The 21,781-nt window shown below is 39.7% G+C and overlaps 1 protein-coding gene across 1 annotated transcript in view; it reads left to right on the top strand.

Annotated features, from left to right (window-relative positions):
- The window catches only part of SPTBN5 (spectrin beta, non-erythrocytic 5), a 95,389-nt gene that overhangs the window by 26,559 nt on the left and 47,049 nt on the right, over positions 1–21,781 (top strand). Inside the window, exons 23-33 of the mRNA XM_054069165.1 lie at positions 311–497; positions 1,759–1,959; positions 3,112–3,228; positions 3,816–3,979; positions 5,553–5,685; positions 6,946–7,091; positions 7,751–7,865; positions 9,784–9,894; positions 11,055–11,234; positions 13,568–13,765; positions 14,951–15,100. Of these exons, the coding sequence (XP_053925140.1) occupies positions 311–497; positions 1,759–1,959; positions 3,112–3,228; positions 3,816–3,979; positions 5,553–5,685; positions 6,946–7,091; positions 7,751–7,865; positions 9,784–9,894; positions 11,055–11,234; positions 13,568–13,765; positions 14,951–15,100 (1,702 nt within the window). The remainder of the gene's footprint in view (positions 1–310; positions 498–1,758; positions 1,960–3,111; positions 3,229–3,815; positions 3,980–5,552; positions 5,686–6,945; positions 7,092–7,750; positions 7,866–9,783; positions 9,895–11,054; positions 11,235–13,567; positions 13,766–14,950; positions 15,101–21,781) is intronic.

The raw sequence follows: 21,781 nt of genomic DNA, 5'->3' as shown, positions 1-21,781 counted from the left end.
CAACAGTGACTAGTTCCATAAAACATCACAGGACAAGCCTGGGGCATCAAAAGTGTGCATTACTTTTTCCTTTGCTTATATTGAGAGATATCATATAAATCTACTTGCCACAAACAGCTTTCTGAAGAAGGGCTACCCTTCTTCAGAAGGGTATGTGCACCCAGCACTAGCCATTGGAATTTAAGTGGAATTTAATTGCAGATGAATGTCCAGTGTTTTCTAATCTTCACAGCGGTATCATAGCCTCATTCCTTTGGCAGAATCTCAATAAAGCTTTGATTTAACATATACTTAATGGATGACCCCCTAGGTTTGAATCTTTGCAAGCACCTCTTGATGAGAGGCGTAAGTTGCTGGAAGCTGTTGTAGATCTCTATGAGTTCTACCATTATCACGAAATGGAACTGAACTGGATTAATGAGCGATTGCCTGTCGCCCATTCCGCCAACCGTGGGAAGTCCTTGGATGTGGCCCAAAGCCTGTTGCAAAAACACAAGGTAACTCCTTTAATCAAGTGTACTATATCATGTTGGTACATTGCATTTCACCTCAGCCTGCAAACCAGTACCTGCACAGTTTCTCTTTACCTTCAAGAAGGCTATTGCAAGCAAAATGTACTGACATGCTTTCAGTTGATACATTCACTGATTCCAGCACTAGCCCAGCAAAAATGGTTCCAGTAGATTAAGACAAGTAGCAATGTGGTGATGATTTTCAGAGCAAACTTGAAATTCCTGTGGGAAATGACAAAATTTGTCTTATTTTGCAGTATTATTATTCTGAGAAATTTTGCAGCTCTTCCCATTGAAAGTGGATAAAAACATAGTGTACCTCACACAAAATAAAAAAAAAAACCAACTAGTTTTTTGCTTTGTGAGTTGATCTGGATTGACTATTTTGACTCTTATATGCTCATCCTATTTTAGTTCTATGTTTACTGCTTCATTTTACATTCAGTCTTGAGGTCTGTGCATGCTAGATTCTCTGGGAGAGCATGTAATAGCCATTTAATGTTTATTTTAGTTCTGCATTGCTTGTAAAATAGTTTGACCAAGCCATGCTCAGTATAATTATAAAGGCAGGTTAAGGCTGATTTCTGGGGTTTGATTCTTTGGAGCAGTTCCTCACAGTCAGAGGAGTACCTCAGAGATCCCCTGCACCACAGACAATGCTGGATTTTGCAGCCTCTGGATTCCAAGTTCCATGAGAAAGATTGTCAGACCAGTGGGAAAGCTTTATGGAGCTGGAGTCTAGTGATTGTCATGGTACTGTTGACAATGTCGATCTTCCTGTCATTCTCCAGCCCAATTATCTTCTGGCATGTTTTTATTTTCCCATCAGCAGCTCAACAGCTTTTTCTGAATCCTCAGCTTTATGTTTCATCCTTTGTCCAGCTCCATCTCCCAAGCCTCCGTGGCTGCTGGGAAGAGGAAGGGACAGGTGCATAGTGAGGAGAAGGGATAAAACCTGGCTGAGCACTTTGTGTAATATGAGGGTGTAAGGAAGTTGGGGGATATCTGCTGCCTCTTTACAGGCCCTTATCTCCTCCCTCAATGGAAGCACCAAGAGCAGATCTTCTCATGAGCATGGCTGGGGCAGGTGGCTGAGGCTGCAGCTGTGGTAGAAGCAGTCAGCCCTTGTGTCCACTGGCTATACTCTGCCCACTATCACCAGCTGCCAGTTTTGCTTAGGACTAGGATCACATAGAATATATTTGTCTTCATACGCGTTCCTTTATTCCTCTTATCTCATTCCCAGGAACTACAGGCAGAAGTAAATGCCCACAAACAGCAAGTCCAGCGGGTCCTGGATAAAGGAAAGGCAATGGTTGTTAGCCAGCACCCATCAGCTCAGAAAATAAATGAAAAATGCCAGGAGCTTGTGATTGCCTGGCAGGGCTTGGAGAAGGCCTGCGAGGAAAGGCTGAAGCAGCTGCAGCACTCCGTTGGTTTCCAGGAGGTACAAATTACAGAAAAGTGCTTACACAGTAACTTCTTCAAACAAACTAGAGGACTAAAGTGTTGAAGGGAATAACAAAACAGTTTAGCTGGATCTGTACTCAATTCACTTGCTTGAGGCCAGACTTATGGGAATGGAGGGCTGGGTTACATAGTTGAATGCAGCCCCTGGTCTAGAGCTGCTGCTCTAGAAGTTTGCCTCGGACTCTGTACCCATCTCTTATGGTTGCTTGTAAATTCACATTTCTCCTAGTGAGGCTTAGGCTTTCACTTAAGTAATACAATGGATTCTGAACTGGCCCTTCATACTGGAGAATTATGACGAAGAATCAAAATGAAAGGATCTCTTGTGCTATACGATCTTTTGCCTGTTCCAGGCAGCAATGCTCCAAGCAACACAATGATGCTGAGAAACTGATAACACTCTTTCAAAGTGAGTTAGGACTTCTGGCTTTATTGTTTTCAACAGGTGACTGGACCTTTATGTTTATCCTGTTTAAAAAAAATAAAAATCATGCAAGAAGTTTTCTCTATAACCCAATTTTTCCATCATCATTGGGTCATGTAGGAGTGTAGTTATTCAGAGAACACATGCAGTGTCGTAGACATAAATAGCATTTGCCTAGGGTTCATTTGCCAACCTAAAGTAAGTTCCCTGGTGAATTTAATCATTTGGCTCTTATTTTCTCCATCCGTAGAAGAGCTGTCCATATAATATGCTTTGTGAAGCCTGATTTTTATAGGTAACTTGAACTTCTCAGGAAAGGGAAGGAGAAATTTCACACTGATATCACACAGTTAGCCCCTACCCTTAGTGAATAAGAAAAAGAAAGAGTCAAGTCAGGATAATGAGATAAGAAAAAGAAAAGTGAGAAATCTTGAAACTTATTGCCAAAGCTTAGATGCCTGGGGAAGACGTTAGTTATCCTGCACTGATTTCTTGCTATGTGGTTATCCTTCACCTTCATATGATTTGACAGAACAACAGTGTAGAATAGTCGTTCTTGGGATTAGATATTCTTTATTTGTTATTTAATAAAACATAACAGTAAATTTAAGAGTGCACTCTCCATTTAGAGTTGATTACATCAAAAAAAATGACGTATTTTGAAAATTGAGGTAGAAACTAATTTCCTTTCTCTTTAACTTATAGTTTTTAGTGAGTACTTCAGACCTGGAGGCTTGGGTAGCAGAAAAATATCCACTTGTGACAAGCAAAGACTATGGTAAGGATGAAGATGGAACACTGAAACTCCTCAAGAAACACAAGGTATTTCCCTGCTTAAATTCTGTACACTGGTCTGATCTTCTGGTTTGTCTACAGTTTTAAAATTTTCTGTCTCATTGGTACTTAAGTGTCCAGCCATCTACAAGGTACTTCACATTGATGTAGGTCTGCATGGGGATGGACTGAGAAGAGATCAATGCAGCTTAATAATACAGCTGGAAAAAATGTAGTTTGGGCAAAAGGGAAAACAGTAAATATCCTCATTTTTCTGAAGCCAAAACAATGTTTTGATCTTCTTTTTCAGTCTCAACAGATGCATGCAGAAGCCTTATTTTTTTTCCCTAGATGCAAAGATACAGTTAGAGCACTATTCCAAGAATACCTTTCTCTGCCTAATAATGCATCGGAAATTTCTAATAATCTTTATTCATTTAATTTGTTGAATTTATGTACACTTTTATTTCCAAAAAAAATGTTGCTAGAAAATTATCTAAAATTGATCGAATCTTGGAAACAGAAAGTTTTTCTCCTCTTTTGAGGTCTCTAAGACTACACCATAAGCTGGTGAAAAAGCTAAAACAATGCACATCTCAGGCAACTGCTTCTTGATCTACTCTTTTCTCTGCCAGGCACTGGAGCATGAGATTGCGATTTACCAAGATTTGATGAAAGAACTCAGTGAAAATGCAGAAATTCTCCCTCTTGTGGGCTCCATCCAGTATGATGAAGTTGATGCACCAAGGGAAAAAGTTCATTCAAGACTCCAGGAGTTGCAGGAACTAGCAGCAACAAGGTATAAACTAGAATAGACCCTTGGATCCTAGATTTGATTCAAAGCCCACTGAAGCCAATAAAAGATATCTCCAATTATATCGCTGGACTTTAGATCATATCCAATTATCTCCTCTTTTTTTCAATTGTATTTAGGAAATTGCTTGGTTTTGCTACATATTAGGGATTTCAAGCCCACAAATTTCCTCTTTACACTTCAACATACTCCTGTAAAGTGGCTTGAGATGCCAGATTCTGACTTGCCTTTGTAGCATTTGGAATCTGCTATCAAAAGCAAAATAAAATAAAATAAAATAAAGGCTTTTAAAACGTTTCTTAATGTTGCTTAAAAATTACTTATTTCTTTACATAGCAGAAAGGAGACAGTTGCATTTATCTTTATGCCCAGTGGCTGTGATGGTATAGGAAGGGTTTTATTCTTGAATGAGTCATTTGCTTTTCATTTCACTTCCTTTCTGTTATTGTTACAGCAAGATGTTTACAACAGGACATTTTTCTTGTACACAGCGTTTTTAATCGCTTTTGGTTTGTTGTCAGGAATAAAAAAAATGTCTGAACAGTTTAGGGTTTTTCTTCCACAAAAAATTCACCCAGAAAAGGAATGGGGCAAAGAGGTTACTGCAACCAGAATAACAAGTAAACGGATCTGAGTATTAACATAATTAAGCCTAGAGGAAATACCGATATTTTACCTTTTGTTTTTGTTCTTGTTTATAATTTAAAAATTAAAGGCATCAATAGGAAATCCTGTGAACAAAATATATAGAAAAAGACTGTTGAACACAGAAATGGTTTGTGTTCATTCATGCCTAATGTTAACATGGGTTTCATGGTGCCTTGATGATCTTCTGGTTTGTACCTCTGATCTGTGTTCTCCTGGGTGGGCCAGAGTCTCTCAGCAGGCTACAACTCCTGTGATGAGCATTTGTGATTCAAACAGGGAAGCCAGGTTCTTCTTTCCTGGAATATTTGCACAAAAAGCCAGACAGTGTTAGCAGTTAAATTGGTATTTTGTTTACTATGGAAGCCTTGTAACATGTCAGGCTATGTTATAGGATACTCTAGACGATCAGAAATACACAGCAGGTTGCAGCAGTTTTGCTGAACAGGCAACATGAACAGAACTGTATAAAATGTCTTTCATAACGCTTGCCTTCTTAGTGCACCAGTTAGAAAGATTTTCATAAGTACTGCCTTTATCATTAGAAAGACAGATCAGGACAGATACGGGGAAAAAATTGAGTACTCTGTGGGAAGGAGCAAAAACACAAACCAAAACCCAAACAAACAAAACCCACAAGAAAAAAAAAAACAAAAAAAAAAAAAAACCAGGGACAGAGCTCAGCTAGGCACGGTGCTTTTCTGGGACACTCAGCCCATGAGTCTGACCTGTCTGACAGCTGTCATCCTATAAATATGATTTACAGCAGAGAGAAATAAAGACAGCTCTTTCATTAAAGATAATGAGACTTGATGGTAAGAGGGCTTGAATATTAAGGAAGAAAGTTAGTGATTGCTCTCCTTTTATATTCCCTTGGTCTAATTGGTTTTTTCTTGTCTGCTTCCCCACACAGAGGGAAGAAGCTGGAAGAAACTCTTGTCTTGCATGAGTTTCTAAGAGAATATGAAGATCTGCAAGACTGGATGACCCAGCAGAAACAAACAGCCAGCTCTGAAGACTATGGAAATGATTATGAACATGTCTTGGTGAGTTTTTCGAGTAACAGATCAAAAATTAACTAAACTGTATACAGTGCGATTCTAAGGTTGTCCTTGAAAACTTATAAAATAGAGTAAGAAATAACCACAAATAACTGGTAAATGGGAAGCAAAAAGAGTCAAGAGTGGGTGGGATGGATTGACTCGTTGTAATAGGCAGGCAGCATTGCTTAACATTTACATCCTGTTACCATGGAGGCTGAGATGCATGAAAAAAATACATGCTAAAATGTCTACACCTACAGAGAGCAACTCCTTTCTATTTTCGATAACGAGATATTTCAGTGTGACGTTCGTTAAAGATTTTTTTAAAATCACAGAATGCTGAGGTATGGATGTCTATAGCTATACTACTTCACATCAGCAGCCATTCAGAACCCTCTTTTTTATAATTTACTTCAAAATATCTTGTGTCCTAAATCTGAAAATTGGACTGCATCATTCAATTATAGTATTGAATACACATTTGCATTAGTGAAATGAAAACATGTAATTTCATAATTAAAATTTATCCTACGTTGGATGTTTCTTTCTATCTCTGGTAATGTTTCTGCCTCCCATCTGCATCACAAACCTCATACATTGTTCATAGTTAGTAGCTCCTTTGGAGTTAAAGTCCAGTCATTCTCTGCAGTTTCTCCATCTCCAAATACGATCAGTTTATTATCTGTCTTTTGGCTGTGCTCTGATAGCTGAGCAGGTATTATAGAATCATAGAATGATTTGGGTTGGAAGAGACCTTAAATATCATCCAGTTCCAACACCCCTGCCATGGGCAGGGACACTTTCCACTGGATCAGGTGGCTCGTGCAACCTTGCCTTGAAACACTTCCAGAGATGGGACAGCCATGACTTCTCTAGGCATCCACTCGTTCCAGTGTTTCATCACCCTGACAATAAAAAAAGGTCTTCCTAATGTCTAATCTAAATCTATCTTCTTTCAGCTTAAAACCAGTGCTCCTCATCCTATCACTGCACTCCCTGAAAAAGACCCCCTCCCCAGCTTTTCCATATGCCCCCTTGAAGTACTGGAAGGCTGCTATAAGGTCTCGACAGAGCCTTCTCTTCACTGGGCTGAACAACACCAAGTCTTTCAGCCTGTCTTGTATGTGAGGTGCTCCAGCCCTCTGATTATCTTTCTGTCCCTCCTCTGGACTCGCTCCTACAGATCTATGTCTTTCCTATGTGTTCTGGAAAAGTGAGCACTGAAAATTCCTTTTTTGGTTGTTGTTGTTTTTCCTCCCAAAGCAACTTTGTGCCAAATATGGCACGTTCCGACACCATCTGGAAGCAGCTGCAAAAAGAGTTATGGCTTGCCAGCAGCTGGCAGAAAACTTGCTGAACTGTGGGCATTCTGAGTCCCGGGAAATTCGGCAGAAGCAGAAAGAGCTAAGGTAGGAGATTTGTGTTAGCTCTATGCTTTGTTGTTGCTATTAACTCTTGCAAAATATGTTATTTATTCACTGATATAGAACTACTGCCATGCCTGATTTAAAAAAAATATCATAATGCAGACATTATCTGTTTGCTGATTTGGCTTCATGTACATTGCATCAGAAAAGCTTTACAAGTAAGGAATGAGTGAGCTTCCTTTATTGTTTGAAATGGAATCACCTAACTGAAAAGCTAGGAATTTAGTTGCTTCTTCATTTCTTCTGATTTTCAAGTTTGAATCCCATGACTGCCCTGCAGAACATTAAGATGTTTGCAGCTTTTGGTGTCTGACATCAGTCCGAACTGGATCAAAAAAGAAGCATGAAGGAACAGTAGGGTCTGACTCAGTCCTCCAAGTCCTACATATAAAATCTGAAAAGCATATTGGAGAGGGGGACTCTTATATGGGACCATCTATTTAAGTGCCTGGAGCATACAGGAGGACATAGTAGGGTAAGAGACATGCTGCCCCTCAGAGAATCACACCAACAGAATTTAATGGCAGAAATGAAAAACAAAGACAGAATAGATCTTGATTTCAGTCTTTCTTCAGACTGTTAATCTGCTTTACTCTTAGTTTGAATGTTGTACCTTTTTTTTCCCTCATCCTTCCTGACAGGAACTCCTGGGAGGAGTTGTTGGAAATAACCAGGTTACGAGGTGAACGACTGAGAGATGCCGAGTTGATTCACAAGTATTACCGAGATCTGACAGATGCTCTGGCCCATATTGAGGTAAAAAAATAATGGGAAATTCTCATATAAAGCAAACTTCATTTCAGCTTAATTTGTGCTGACTTTAAAAAAAAAAAAATCTCAAGAAACCTGTGTGATTTCTCCAAGTGTGAAAAAAAATCACAGTCCTTGGTAATCCTTAGATGCCTGACTGTTGATCTTATGAGAACCATGGGTGAAACCAGGTGTGGTTAGAGTTGCTGATCTGCAGGATAAACTGAGAAGACCAGGGACTGAACTAAGTTTTCTGGCAGTACAGTGCATATAGTAATGTTGCCTGCAGTCACCAAACCTAAGAAGCTGTTTACTGCCTCATTGTGGTGGTTCTTTGTACACCATTGTAGCTTTATGTGCTGAAGAAAGAATTGTCTTGTGAAAAAGGCATTTGTCAGGAATACAGTGACCATTAACCTGGAAGGTTGTCAGGTAATCTTGATGCAAAAAGCTATGCCAAAAATCTTTTCCTTTCATTTCAGTGCCCAGTACTGGCAATAATTTCAAACAGTCCCTGTGTGATATCCCCTCAAAAATCTTCACTCTTCTGTTTTATCTGACCATCCTGAAGAATTTAATGGAGAAACCACAACCTTGCTCTAAGGAGAGGTGTGGTTTCCCTAATGTGGAAATAAACAGGAGGCAGTGATCCAACAGAGCTTCTACTGTTTGGAGGACTACAGGGCTTTGTAAGGTTACATGTAGTAAATTTTCTACTTGCTTCTGCTGGCAGAGGCTGCCCTATTCAACTATGTTATTCCTGATTTCATTCCCTGTCATGAATGGAAAAAAGGTCATAATATTTCACCATATAACAGCTAGATTTTTCAGAACGTGGTGCATATTTAACTTTGGTGATGAAGCAGTTAATTCTGTGGTAGTGACAAGCGATAGTTCAGAAACGCTTCACAGACTAGCTGTTGGTTTATCCCCATGCTGTATGGTCCAGGCAACAAATACACACTTCTTGCATCACACTTTGTTAGTAAGCTTCACTACTGAGTGGGAGAGGAATTCAGGCATCTTGCCCATTCCCTTCCTGTGTACTCGTGTCGGAGGTCTACCAGGGAAAGCCGTTTCTCAAAGGAACACAGTACTAGAAGATCTTGCTTAAGTCACCAACTCCAGTGCCATCACAGCATATGCAACTACAACATGCACCTATTTTTAGAGCACCTCACTCAGATGTGTTGTTGGGTACCCCAAACCAGCCTGTGAATCTGTTACAGAAATGCACTTCTGAATGGTTAAAATTGTTCTTCTAATTTTCATCTAAATTCACCCAGAGCAAGTTTCTAATGATTTTATTCTAGCAACAGTATTGTCCTCCAGGTGAAATGCCTTTTATTTTTGCTTGCTCTGTTCCCAGTGCATGTCTGTGTAACAACTAAATCTCCTCAGAACCTTAGCTGAGATAAATATTTAAGTCTACTTTCATATGATGGTCTCTCAGTTTCTTTCATCTTTACAATAATCTTTCCTGAGCAAGTATGGCTCAATTTTTATCTAAAGATGATTCACAGATAGACCACCTGTATCCTGAAAAATTCTCTGAAATTGTCGGTTGTTAATGCTATTTTAGCCATTCACTATATGTTACTGCAGTAGCTATTTGCCATTGATTCTCATCTTAAAGCATGTAAGGCATTCTCCTCTAAGGTCTGATCAAGGAAAGGCTTGAACCTTCATCTCTCACAGTACAGTTGGATAGCTTAAGAACAGAGATACTTACAAGTAAATTACTAGAGCAGATGTATTAGGACAGATTTTTCCATCTTCCTTTTACCTATCATAGCTGTGTAACCCAACATGTCCTTAACTGTGCGCTATGAGTTACACTACACAAAAGGACTAAGGTAGGCTTGTAATGTGTTTTGCTTGGACATACAAAGTAACAGAGCTTTCTCTGATTTCTTCCTTCTAGGAGAAGTCCAAAAGTATTCCAGATGATGTTGCTAAGGACATGAGAGGGGTGCAAACTCAGCTCCGGAACCATGTGGCCCTGGAGCATGAGCTCTCAGGGTATGAGCAGCAGGTAATGAAAGCCATTTGTGGTCTTTAATGTGTAGCCAAAATTCAAGTTTCCAAGATAATCATAGTAATAATTTCATTTTGTGAGCCAGAGAGAACCTGGAAATCTGTGAGACCCAGGAAATCTCTAAAGATCTTCCTTAGTCTTCTGGTTTTTTTAATATTTTCAAGGTCTGATGGCACTGATAAATTAGGTCATTTAAAACCTTACAAGTAAAGGGACATATTATAATGAGCACTGACTATTGAAATGATCCACATGGATACTTTTGATCACTGTTTCAAATGTATGATTATGCCAGACTTTATGATGAGTTCATCACTTATTCAAAGTGTTCCGGGTGATTACAAGCTAAAATACAGAACCTGTTGTATGTAGAGAGGAACTGAACATTCATGCAACACAAAATGCATTGATTTACTATAGAGGATTATAGAAGGAATGATGGGGCAGCAGTCTGGAATTTTCAAGAAGTTTAGAGGGGTAGGAACTGGACTGTGAGAAAGCAGCATAGGGCTCATTGTACAAACTTGCAAAAATTTTCAGCTCATGAGAACAGGTACTGTTTAGAAAGCTTCCTTGTATATAGGAGATTTTATTAGCTTCGACTAGACCTAGACTAGTTTTCTCTTCATCCCTTTGTTTAGTAAACATAATGATATAATGAACACAGCGTGTGTTATATTGAGATTGCTGAAGCAGTTATTCTAGTATTACTTATTAGTGGCCTAATGTCTTGGCCCTGTGGCAGGTAACACTAAATTGATCCCACCAGCTGATTGTTACTTTTAAAGGTAAAAGAGCATGAGAAGAGGATGTAGTCACCCTTGATCTATGTGGTCACTGGGGAAAACAAGGTATGGTTAGCTATTAATTGCATTGATCTTGTAAAAAATGGTGTGGGAAGAAGGAAAAACAAAATTTGCCAGACAATTTGAAAAATCACTGTTGTGAAGAGTCTTAGCAAACACTGGATGTCACTGTTATTCCACAGATCTGAAATTAGGAAAGCTTTTGTTTAGCATGAGAAATGCTATGACAGAAAATGTTGCTTGAATTGCAGTTTCATATATAATTAACATAGCCCTCATCATAACTTTTCTAATATTATCTGTGTCTCTATGACTCTCTCTCCTACTCTCTTCTTTTGTTCCTGTGTATAGCTGCAGGAGCTGATCCACTCTGCAGATCATGTGCTGAGCTATTGCTCGAAGAAGCAGGTGGAAGAACTGAAAGCAAAGCAGCAGGCTATAGTGACCAATTGGAAAGCCCTGAAGTCTAAAGTGGAACTGCGCAAGAAACTTCTGGAACAAGCATACAAGCTTTACGAGTTTCAGGCACATGTAAGCACTTCTGCCTTCAGTCTATTGGTACACAGGGGAAAGCTGCCTTCAACATGTGCGAATCATAGGTGTACTTCCAAACTGCAAAGGCTGATGTAAAAGGCTGCAGGTGCTATCTGTGTTATTAATCAAGCATTTAAGTGTTTGCTGTTTAGGAAGGTGTTAAAAGGATAAGGATCTTTTAACTTCTGTAGGAAGGGAAGCTTGTATCCAACTGGGTATGGGATAATTGATAGTTATCAGAAATGGTTATCACTTCACGGAAGTAGCAATAGTCTTTTCAAAGGCTCTGCAGTTCCCCCTGAGTAAGAGTCATAAAAATAGATGTTAGATTTCCATGTATAATGGCTAAACCTTTGTTCTCTCTCTCTCAGTGCATGCAATAACTCTCAGTTAACTAACTTCATGGAATGTATCAAATTTAACTCATTGGTCTTTGCAGTAACCTCTCAAGTTGCTTAAACACAGTGACGTGCATATATCAGCATTTTGTCATCATCTGCAACACACAACAGTTTTATCTCCAAAGAACTCAGTAGGTCACCGAGCTATGATTTTCCATGTAAGACTTTATGAATGTCAGTAGTCTCAGCGAATGCACTTGAGCTACACCAGTGTAAATTAGTAGATTATTGCTGCAAGCACTGCAGTAACAGTACTAAGACATCAAGGGTGCCCCCTTTTATCATGCAGGAAGTTGCTGCTGTAGATTTCTAGAATACCTTTACATTCTTCGTATTCTTGAAGTGTTCCAGGTGTAACTTCACTGTCAATTAAAGATACGTCTGGTAGTTCACATTCTTTTTTCATGTTTGCTGGGAAGCAGAACATCTAGGGTATGCCCACCTGGAAAAAAACTTGCCAGCAAGTTTGTCTTAAGGTTGTGAGCTGGATTCAAGACCACAATAAAGTGTACATGATGCTTTTGTGTTAGCATGAAAGGCTTCTGCACATCAGGCTAATACACTTTTAAATCTCTTAAAGCTGTTCAAACCAGCATTACCTGTCACATTTCATCCAAAAATATATTGTACAGTTAGAGATAAAAGATGCGTATGGCACTTTGGATTTTTGAGGGTTTCGTTGGTTTGGTTTTTAGCTGTTAAGAATCACTTATCTTGTGCAAAACTGTTGATGGGGAAATAAAATTAATTAAAATATGACTTAAGGAACATTAAGGTGGCTCTGCTGATGTAGGTGAAAGGTTCATTTGTACACTGTCTTTATGACAGTGATCTAGGGATCAACTAGATCAACTCTGCAGCAAACAAGCATTTTCCTGAAGCACTTACTATACATAACAGTCTTTTAAAATACACTTGAGAAGTAAGAGACCATTTACCACATCAGAACTGAATCAAATAATCCAAACACAACTGAAAGAGAACATAACTTAATTAATCATCCTGGATAACCCCAGTACAGTCCCTAGCAGTGCTATTTTTTACCTACTGACACATAAGAGCAAACCACCTGATTCAAACATAATGTCATAATGTCACTCAAACCCAATGACCAATGAAGGTGCAGAAAAAGACATGCAGAAAATGTCCAATTATTTTTACTTGCACAAGTTTCTTCAGTCACGGTCAGACAATAATTCTCAGAGATTTGTTTAAGAACTTGCTTGCCCATGATTGCCTCAGCTGAATGCTTCACACATTTTAAGGTATTGTAAATATTTTTATTTGTTCATTGGATTTTGAAAGTAAGCTATCATTACATCCTTGTTCCTTCCAATATTGTGTTTCTGTGCCCATCTCAGTCATACAGTCCCACAAACCAGAAACTGAATCTGCACAGCTGGTGTAGTTAAGCAATATTTTCTGACCTGTGATTTCCCTTTTTTCTACCTCTATTAGGCTGAGCTTATTTTTTTCTCACCTGAAAATTCTAACTTTCGTTTTAGAATATGTGTACAACTTAAGATTCAAATAGACTTGTGATAGACAAAGCTAAGTCACAGAAAAGTATGATGATGTTGTTTTATTCTCTGTGAAGGCATAACACCAGAAAATACTTAAGGAATGACAGACTAAAGGACAATAAATTATATCATGTTTTCATTGATGTGCTATGACACTGTTTGATCATAATTATGATTTTACAAATTATGTATGATTTAATATACTAGTAGAAATTCCTGCAGTTGTGTTATTGACCCTTGTTAAAATTCATAGAAGTACTCTAATTCCTAATGGAATATTTTCTTTTTTATCTATGAGTTTATTACCTGTTATTCACTCAAATTAGAATGGTCGGCCTATGATTTTCCTGTCTGATAGCCCAAACCTGAGCTCTAATCTCATCTTTCACATTCTCTTGGATTCTAGATGTGGGACTATTTTTCCTGGGCAGCAGAAATAATAAGGGAAATGAGAGCCAAAGAGACTATTCGGGACATATCTACTAGCAGCCTGAGACTTACCCAGCATCAACAGCTACTGGCAGAGATTGAAGCACGTGAAGAGAAGTATAATTCTGTTGTACAGCTGGGACTCTTGCAAGTTGAGGAAACAGGATCAAAAGAGGTAACTGAAACTCATATGTGTTCAGTCATGCACATTCAGCTACTCAACACCAGTGTATCTATAATTCTATACTATACATGTAAGCATACACATGCATGTGTGCACTCACACATATCCTTATGCATGACCTATGTTTGCCTCAGTGTGTCACCTAGCTTGGGCACAAAAACATTGGTTCTGTTTCCTACCTCAGCAGCAGATGAGTGTTCGCTTCTCCTGAGGGCCCACTGAAGCAAAGCTGGGCTTATTTGAAAAGTTCCCTGTGTTCTGAGCAATGGAAATAATTCTACCTGCTTCCCTAACTGAGTTTTCACACAAATACTTTGCTTTACATTACAGTGCTATATCCAGACCAGACCAGGCTGCACATAAAATGGTGAACCAAGAATGAAAACACTCAAATTTGTGAAAGAGTTTAAATATTAACTGAAGCATTTTCAGCAGTAATGAATTACGCTAGTATATTTAACTCCCCAGAAATGAGAAATGGAAATCAAAATGACGGTTTACTCAAGACAAATAGCTTCTACAATTCTCACTGCATTTTTTCTTTTCTAGTACCTACTAATTTACTTCTCCCTGACAATTTATTAACATGTCTCAAGAATATCTTCAGAAAACTTCAGAGTTCCTGTGAATTACTCTCCCATCTGACCAAGCTGTTTTGTGAAAATTCGTTTAATATTGTAATGTATTACTACAGTAACTAGATATCTTCCTGACTGTACGGTCCTTTGCATGTAGAAAAATGTAGCAAAAAAGACCTGTGGACATAAAGACTTTGGAAGCTGAAATGACATGAAGTCTAACTTAGACGCATGTATTCTCTGATTAGGAGAATATGATATGTTGTTAACTTATGTAAGTACCTGTCCAATCTGAAGTGCTATAATTGCACTGTTACAACCAAAGATAATGTAGAATTAGGATTTTATTCTGGAAGGTACTCTTCAGAAATAGCTGTATTTGCTCTTGGCTTGGGCTGTTGCTTATGCTGTAAGAAGCTCTCCTCCATTCTTGAAATGAGGCATCTCTGGTTATTTCTCTGCTTTTTTTTCTGTTTGATATTTTTTTGTAGTTTAAAGGACTTATCTATCACTCCACTTAATATTTTCTCCTCCCACCTTACCCTCGTCCGTGGAGTATAAAGTCCAACATGTGTTTTTCATTGGTAATTGTGTTCAGATTCAGCAGAAGCTACAGGCTCTGTTGAAAGAGAAGGAAAATGTATACAATGAATGGAACCAGAAGAAGGAGTGGCTGGAGAAAACACACCAAGAACAAATGTTCTACAAGGATTGGGATCACCTGGACAAGCTTCTGAATTCACAGGAGGTATGTGAAATATAAACTTGAAATAACCAGTTAAACCCTTCAAGCATTTGAACTCTTCCAAAATAAAAAGGGCATTACTGTTCACCTCCAACTCAAAATCCTGGGTTCTATGTATAAACAAGACATTCTTTTTATTGTTATTTCTTGCATTGTCTGATCACTTAGTGACTGTAGCAATGTACAAGAGCCTGCTGTTCTCATGGGTGTTGGGTGCAGAACCAGAAACAAAAAGATCATCCACGCCTGAAAGATAATACATTGCAAATAAACGTAAGAGCTAACAGATGAGAGTCACAACAGAAGAGGGAGACAACAGTCCAGTATGAGTCAGCTTTACAAATTGCAGTGTACCAACTCCTTAATCACTAGGAAATTGTTTTGTGGGCCTCAGAGAAAAGGGAAATTGTTTGAAGGAGGACAGGGAGATTACTTTGCAGATGTTTCTGGAAAGCTCACCCAAGGCTGAAGGCTTAGTGCTAGGGAAATGCAACTAGTGGTAAATGGATTTTGGCAGTGTGAGTTAACCCAGGAAATGGAATTGACTTCTCCATTCTGTAAGGGAGTTTATAACAGTATGGAAAGCAACTATGCAAGAATTTGATTCAAAAGGATGTTTCTGTTTCATACAGTAGAGAAATCTGACCTAGTGAAAAATGCCCTTATAAAAAGAGAGGGCTGATAATAGTTAATGCAAAGAAACAGAAGGATGTTCTTATCATTTTGCAGCTCTTTAAGTAGGTTTTTTTCACCAATATTAGATTGTCTTTTATCCTTCTTGCACTTTCCTGGACTCATGGAACTATTTTAAAAGGTTCCCGCTTGAGGGCTGACATTTTTTGTTACAAAACTGAGTGTAGAATTCAGTCTTTGCCAGTCACTCTGCACAAACTCATGGATTCATAGATTGCTATAACTGTGCTGAGACTTGGCATGCAAATCACATCACTGTACTGAAATTTGCTTAAATAGGAGGTCTGAAGAAAAGCTAAAGGAGGTTTTACCTCTGAGTCATTTCTTATTAAGGAAAAATTAATCTTAATTCTCCAAGACCCCTGGCAGTATAATTTAATGGCTCTCAGTTTGTGCTGAACTTTGTTTTCTACCAGTGCTTTGCCACTGGTACTAAATGTTTTGGAAAACTGACCCTGAGCTGTGTCATGCAGTGATACATAACCCTTTGGGACACATGGGCTTGGAACCTTCTGCTACTCATTCCTTGAAAGAAATGCATATCTTCATAATTCCCTACAATTGGCGCCCTTGGCAAGTATGGTCTGCATTCTGAAGTTCTGCCAAAACATGAAATCAAGATATTTTCACCTAGATTCAGGTTTCTGGAGTAAGTTATTTCATAGTTCTGCCAATTAAAAAAATTTATTGTTTGCTTAATTAGCAAATGGCACAATTTGCATTCTATTGAATCCCTATTAAGCAGAGATACATCATTGCTAAGCTCCTGCATGGGGAGTATCATCAGGGAAAATGTAAAATCTGCAAAATTTTGGCCACCATATTCTTTCTGTTTTCATGAAAAGGATATCAGCCAACAGGCAGAGGCGCTGTGACTACAGCATCTGCTTTGCTGTGTGTACCTCAGTGGTCAACACATAGGAAGCCACTATGAGTTAGTGTTACTTCTTGCTGCTCAGTCATGAGACCTGGTTGCAGAGGACTGTGTTAATCTTACATGAAAGAGGTTGCACCTGGCAATTTCAGTACGCCTCCAGCACATTCTGTACAGGTAAACTGCATTTCACATTGCTTCTTTATTCAGATGAATAATACAAAGACAGGCTGAGAGAGTTGGGCTTGTTCAGCCCGGAGAAGAGAAGGCTCCAAAAAGATCTTATAGCGACTTTCCAGTACCTGAAGGAGCTACAAGAAACCTGGGAAGGGACTGTTTACAGAGGCTTGTGGTGACAGGACGACGGGCAATGGCTATAAACTGGAGAGGGGCAGATTTAGACTAGACATAAGGAAGAATTTCTTCATTATGAGGGTGGTGAGGCACTAGAACAGGTTGCCCAGGAAAACTGTGGCTGCCCCATCCGTGGAGGTGTTCAAGGCCAGGTTGGATGGGGCCTTGGGCAGCCTGATCTAGTGGGAGTTGTCCCTGCCTATGGCAGAGGGTTTGGTACTGGATGACCTTTAAGATCCCTTCCAACCCAAACTATTCTATGATTCTATGATCCTATGAATTTACCATTGCCATATGCTGTGAGGTAAACTGCCACAAAAGGTGTGGGTGTCCAGAATAGGCTGGGTAAGTTCTCTTGGAAGGATCAACCGCACAGTCTACCACAAATTTCTTCAGCTAAAGCAAAGCCTGTGAACAAAGGCTGTGACAAAGAGGACCATAAAGGGCAGTTCTGCTATTAGAATTTTTCTCTTGTAGGATTTTCTCTATGAACTTCTAAGGAACCTTATTCTCACTGTAAGTGGTCAGAAGGTGGAACAGTAAAGTCTGGATACTTGGCTGTCCCTCCCAGCACCCCTTCACATAGATGGCATTTTATGGTCAGGGAGAATGATAAGAAAATAAGCAGAGGGTTGTAATGTCAAGCTGATCTCATCCATGCAGGTGTAGAAAATGAGGGAGCCGCAGTCATAGTATGTTCTTATGTTCCTTGCACGACCCTCTGCATTTGTTTTTTGGGGTTTTTTTTTTTAATTATATTCTGCTGTCTTTTAGTCAATTTTACTGATTTGAGACCTGGCAATGCTGGCAATCACCTCAATGTCCAGAGCAGTGTCAATCCACAATGAGTATAAACAGAGTGATGCACATTCAGGCTATTATGCTGCTGAGAAGACAAGAGACTACATATGTTTACATACTTAATAAGCGGTACCTCTGAAGAATTCATAGGATGAAATCCATCAAGCAAGGAAATCATTGCAAGAAGAGGCTCATTTGCCACTGTTCACGGAAGAACAGGAAGGAATTTACCTTTTACTGGATTCTAGTCCTTCCTCAACATGCAATGCATCAGTCCAGCCCTGAATAGAAATACCAACGTTGTTCTAATAGCTCTACAGTTGCAATCCCTACATTCACAGGATATCCCCCATTGCTTTTGTTCTCTCATCTCTAAGTGTGATCATTCTTCAAAAGGGTTATTCCTGTGCTGCAGGACTGCCATCTAAATGAGGGAGAAATATTAAGAACCGCAAAGCTGTCTTTTGCAGCTGCCACCATCTGCCTTATGGATCAGTACACACAATCTGACAATGAACTGAGGTTTCTTAGTCACTATTTGTATTTTACTTCTCTCCATCTGAAGAACAATTGGAAGAATGATTTATTCATTTTGGATGAACTTCTGTTACTACTATATGGAGTTAAAATGTGGCTGCATAGTGATGCAGACTGCTCCCTCAGGAGACAGGGAGGAGGGTAGGAAAGCAGTCATTTCAAATGCGTTTTCAAAAACTTTTCAGACAAGACATCAACTGAAGACTCCCACACCATTTTTCCAGTGGGAATATTGTCATTTGCTGCTTTCAGAAAGGACAAAAGCAAACACACATTTAAAATATTCCTGTCAGGGGAACAAATATAAGCAATCTCTCCACCCTGTGTGTTCTTCTGTGATGCAATTCTCAGACATATCTGCAAAATATGTGTGTAAGAAAGAAGCTTCTGTCATCCCTTAAATTTCTGATCCTATTTTTCCAGTATCTCATATGCCTTAGACCAAGTCTTTACCCAGCAGCAAGGAACAGGGGAAGGAAGAAGGCACCAAAGGCGTGTTTTAAACTACGATCTTCTGCTGAGAACCGCTCTTTCATTTGCTGTCTTTGCTGGAGTGACAGATTTGACTTTATGCCAGCATCTTATATTACACCAAGTTATTTAAACCCTTGAAGGATTTCTGCCGAATTTAGTCTAGGGTTGTTCTGTGCTAAAGAAAATAGAGCACACACGGAGAATATTAGGCAAACATCTTTAAAATTTTATTTAATTATTAATTCATTTGTGCCATTGCAAGGAACTGTTGAAGGAAACTCTCTTAAGACCTATGAACTGAGATCTTGCCATTCACAGTGGAGACAAGCAGCAGCTGAAAAACAGGAGGAAGAAAAAGGTTATTTTTTTCTTTAAGCAGAAGTGATGTTCAGTACACTCTGCTCTGTTCTAAGCTTTTCTCAGCAGCAGATGCATTGCTCAGGTTAGCTGCTTTCCTTTTTTTCATAGATGAAATAACAGCAAGTTCACAGGCTGTCTCTGGCAGGCATTTTTGGCTCCCTCCTACTCTGTCTGCAGTCTCGCTGTCAGAACACTCAGGGTACGGAGCCTCATGCTCTGTAATTTATCTTTCTGCCCATCCCACACTCCTATCACTTTGCAGACATGACAGGCAGTGGGAGCAGTATTAGAAGAGCTGTGGGGTTTTATTTTGAGTGTGGATTTTTTTAGTTTATAATTTTTTTCCTGGAGAATGATTATTCATCTCTCACTCCTTTACTTCAGAAGAAGAATGGAAGCTTACAGTGCCAAAGGAAAAAGGATTAGGAGTTGTTTTTAAAACCAAGGGAAAAGGCAAGATTCTGAGGGTTTGATTTTTGCATCGTTTAGGACTAAGCTTCAGAATGTCATGCAAGGACCATCACTGCAAACTTTCATCTGCAACCTATGTCTCCACAGCACAAGTGATGCTCTCTTCCAGCAGAACGACCCCACCTCCTCCTTTTGAATCTGCTGTGCTGGACAGGCCTTTTCAAAAGATGCCAGCATCGGCATGGCATCCTCCCACTGATCAATCAGTTACAGAGCTTGCTCCAGGAAATGTCAGATCACCACCAAGCACTGTGTCTTCCGGAGCTTACTGTTCAAGGCTTGATGTGATCCTCGCACGCACAGACCAGAGGAAAGATTTTGGGAGCACTGGTCACTTTGTCCATCCTTCTGATGAGACATCCTGGTGTCCTACTCCTCCCAGGAACCCTTGGAGTGATGGATATGGGGGTTCTGGCACTTGGTCAATGTCTGCATCTTACAAGCAGTATTCAGAAAGAGAAAAAAGTATTCGTCATATTTCTTCCGAAAAAAATGATCCCTTGAATCTTGCTGTATCTTTGCCCTCAGATGCCCCTCCCTGCAAGGGTCTGTCAAGCTCGACATCATGCCTAGATGTTGACCTGTCTGCTGTTCCAGCTGTTTCTGTACTCCACAGCAAAAATCTGCATGCATCCCTGGAGCCTTGTGATTCTATGCCACCACAGCCAGGCTGTAGCCAGTGCAATCTCCAAATGCCAGACATCCGTGCTTCAATGAAGCTTTACATTTCAACTTGCAGCTTGACAGTAAAGCCTTTTCAAACAGATTCCCATGGAAGCCGTCATGCTCATTCAAGTCTGCTCATGCAACAATTAGAGAAGGTACCTGAAACTCCAGCTGCTTCTCCAACAAGATCTCAGAAACCAAAACAATGCTTCCCTTCAGGTGGGTCTCCAGCTCTTCAAATAACGAGATTTCATGTGACTTCCTCAGAGTATCCTGACCTTCCTCAGCAAGCTGTCCCCAGAGATGTATGGCTGTCCTCAGCTATGCCGACTGGAAGAGAAAGTTCAACTAGTAGGAATGAAGTCACAAGCAAGGATTTAAATCCAGACCTGATTGCCTTTCAGAACCAGCCTTCATCTAGGCCAGAGTTCAGGAGGACTCCATATGACGGTCTAACATCTGCTCACCACAAGGTTTCCAAAATCACCCTGATACTTGCCACCCCTTGGACTGCTATGCCTATCCAGGTGGTAAGAGAATGTAGAAGAAGCCGAAGTCCAACAGTCTTTACCAACGCACATGATTCAGATGCAGATGGTCCACCCTTTCACCCTGTGGAGACTGGGGCTGGCCTCTCTCTATCAGTGAATCCAGTTTGCTGCTCAGGATTGCTTTCTAGCCATTGGGCAAGATCTGGTTTGAGACCTTCCCAGGAAACATGCACTTCCAAAAGTGTATGCGCTGACAACCTTTTGACAAACACACCAGCTCACACCATGACTTCAACTCACAGAGACACGGAGGGTGTGTGGGGTCCATCTATTGATGTCAATATTGCATCCTTTGGATCTGGGAGGAGAGTGGTGAAGATTTCTATTCCATTTTAGGAACATTTGCAAACAGAAGTTTTAAATTGTATTAATCAAGCCATGTTGATTTATTTTTGTATGCTTCCTGCCGTGTTCCCACTCCCTAGGGATGACAGATGGGACAATCAGAAAGCTACTTGTGTTCTCCTGTCATCAAGGCTGCAGCTACAGCTTGATCCATCCTAGATGAAGCTGAGCACTATGATCTGATCAAGCATTTAACAAGTGTTTTCTTTTAACTATTACAGTACGGTTGTCGACATGACATGCTCAACGCCATGCATGTGCTTAACAAATTTTGCATAATCGGGCCATAGTGCTCAGTGCTTTGAAGGTTCAAGACTTCTGAGCCAAGAACTGGTTTTCTTCTATGCTAGTTGGTCTGGGACCTGAGACAAATCCTCAGTGTAGTTTTTCTTAGATTTTTCTGTTTCACTCTTTTCATTTTGTACCCATCAGATTATGCTATATTTCTAAATGGTTAATTCCTGGTTTCTTAACTTTTAAAAGTAATACTAATTTTCAAAACACAAAATATTTAAGTATATGGGAAGAAGTCACTTTTTTTCCCCTTAGAAAAAGAAA

The sequence above is a fragment of the Cuculus canorus genome, chromosome 5 (genome assembly GCF_017976375.1).
Source record: "Cuculus canorus isolate bCucCan1 chromosome 5, bCucCan1.pri, whole genome shotgun sequence".
Taxonomy (NCBI): Eukaryota; Metazoa; Chordata; class Aves; order Cuculiformes; family Cuculidae; genus Cuculus; species Cuculus canorus.
Note: the sequence above shows the minus strand (reverse complement) of the source record. Positions and strands in the feature narration are given on the sequence as shown.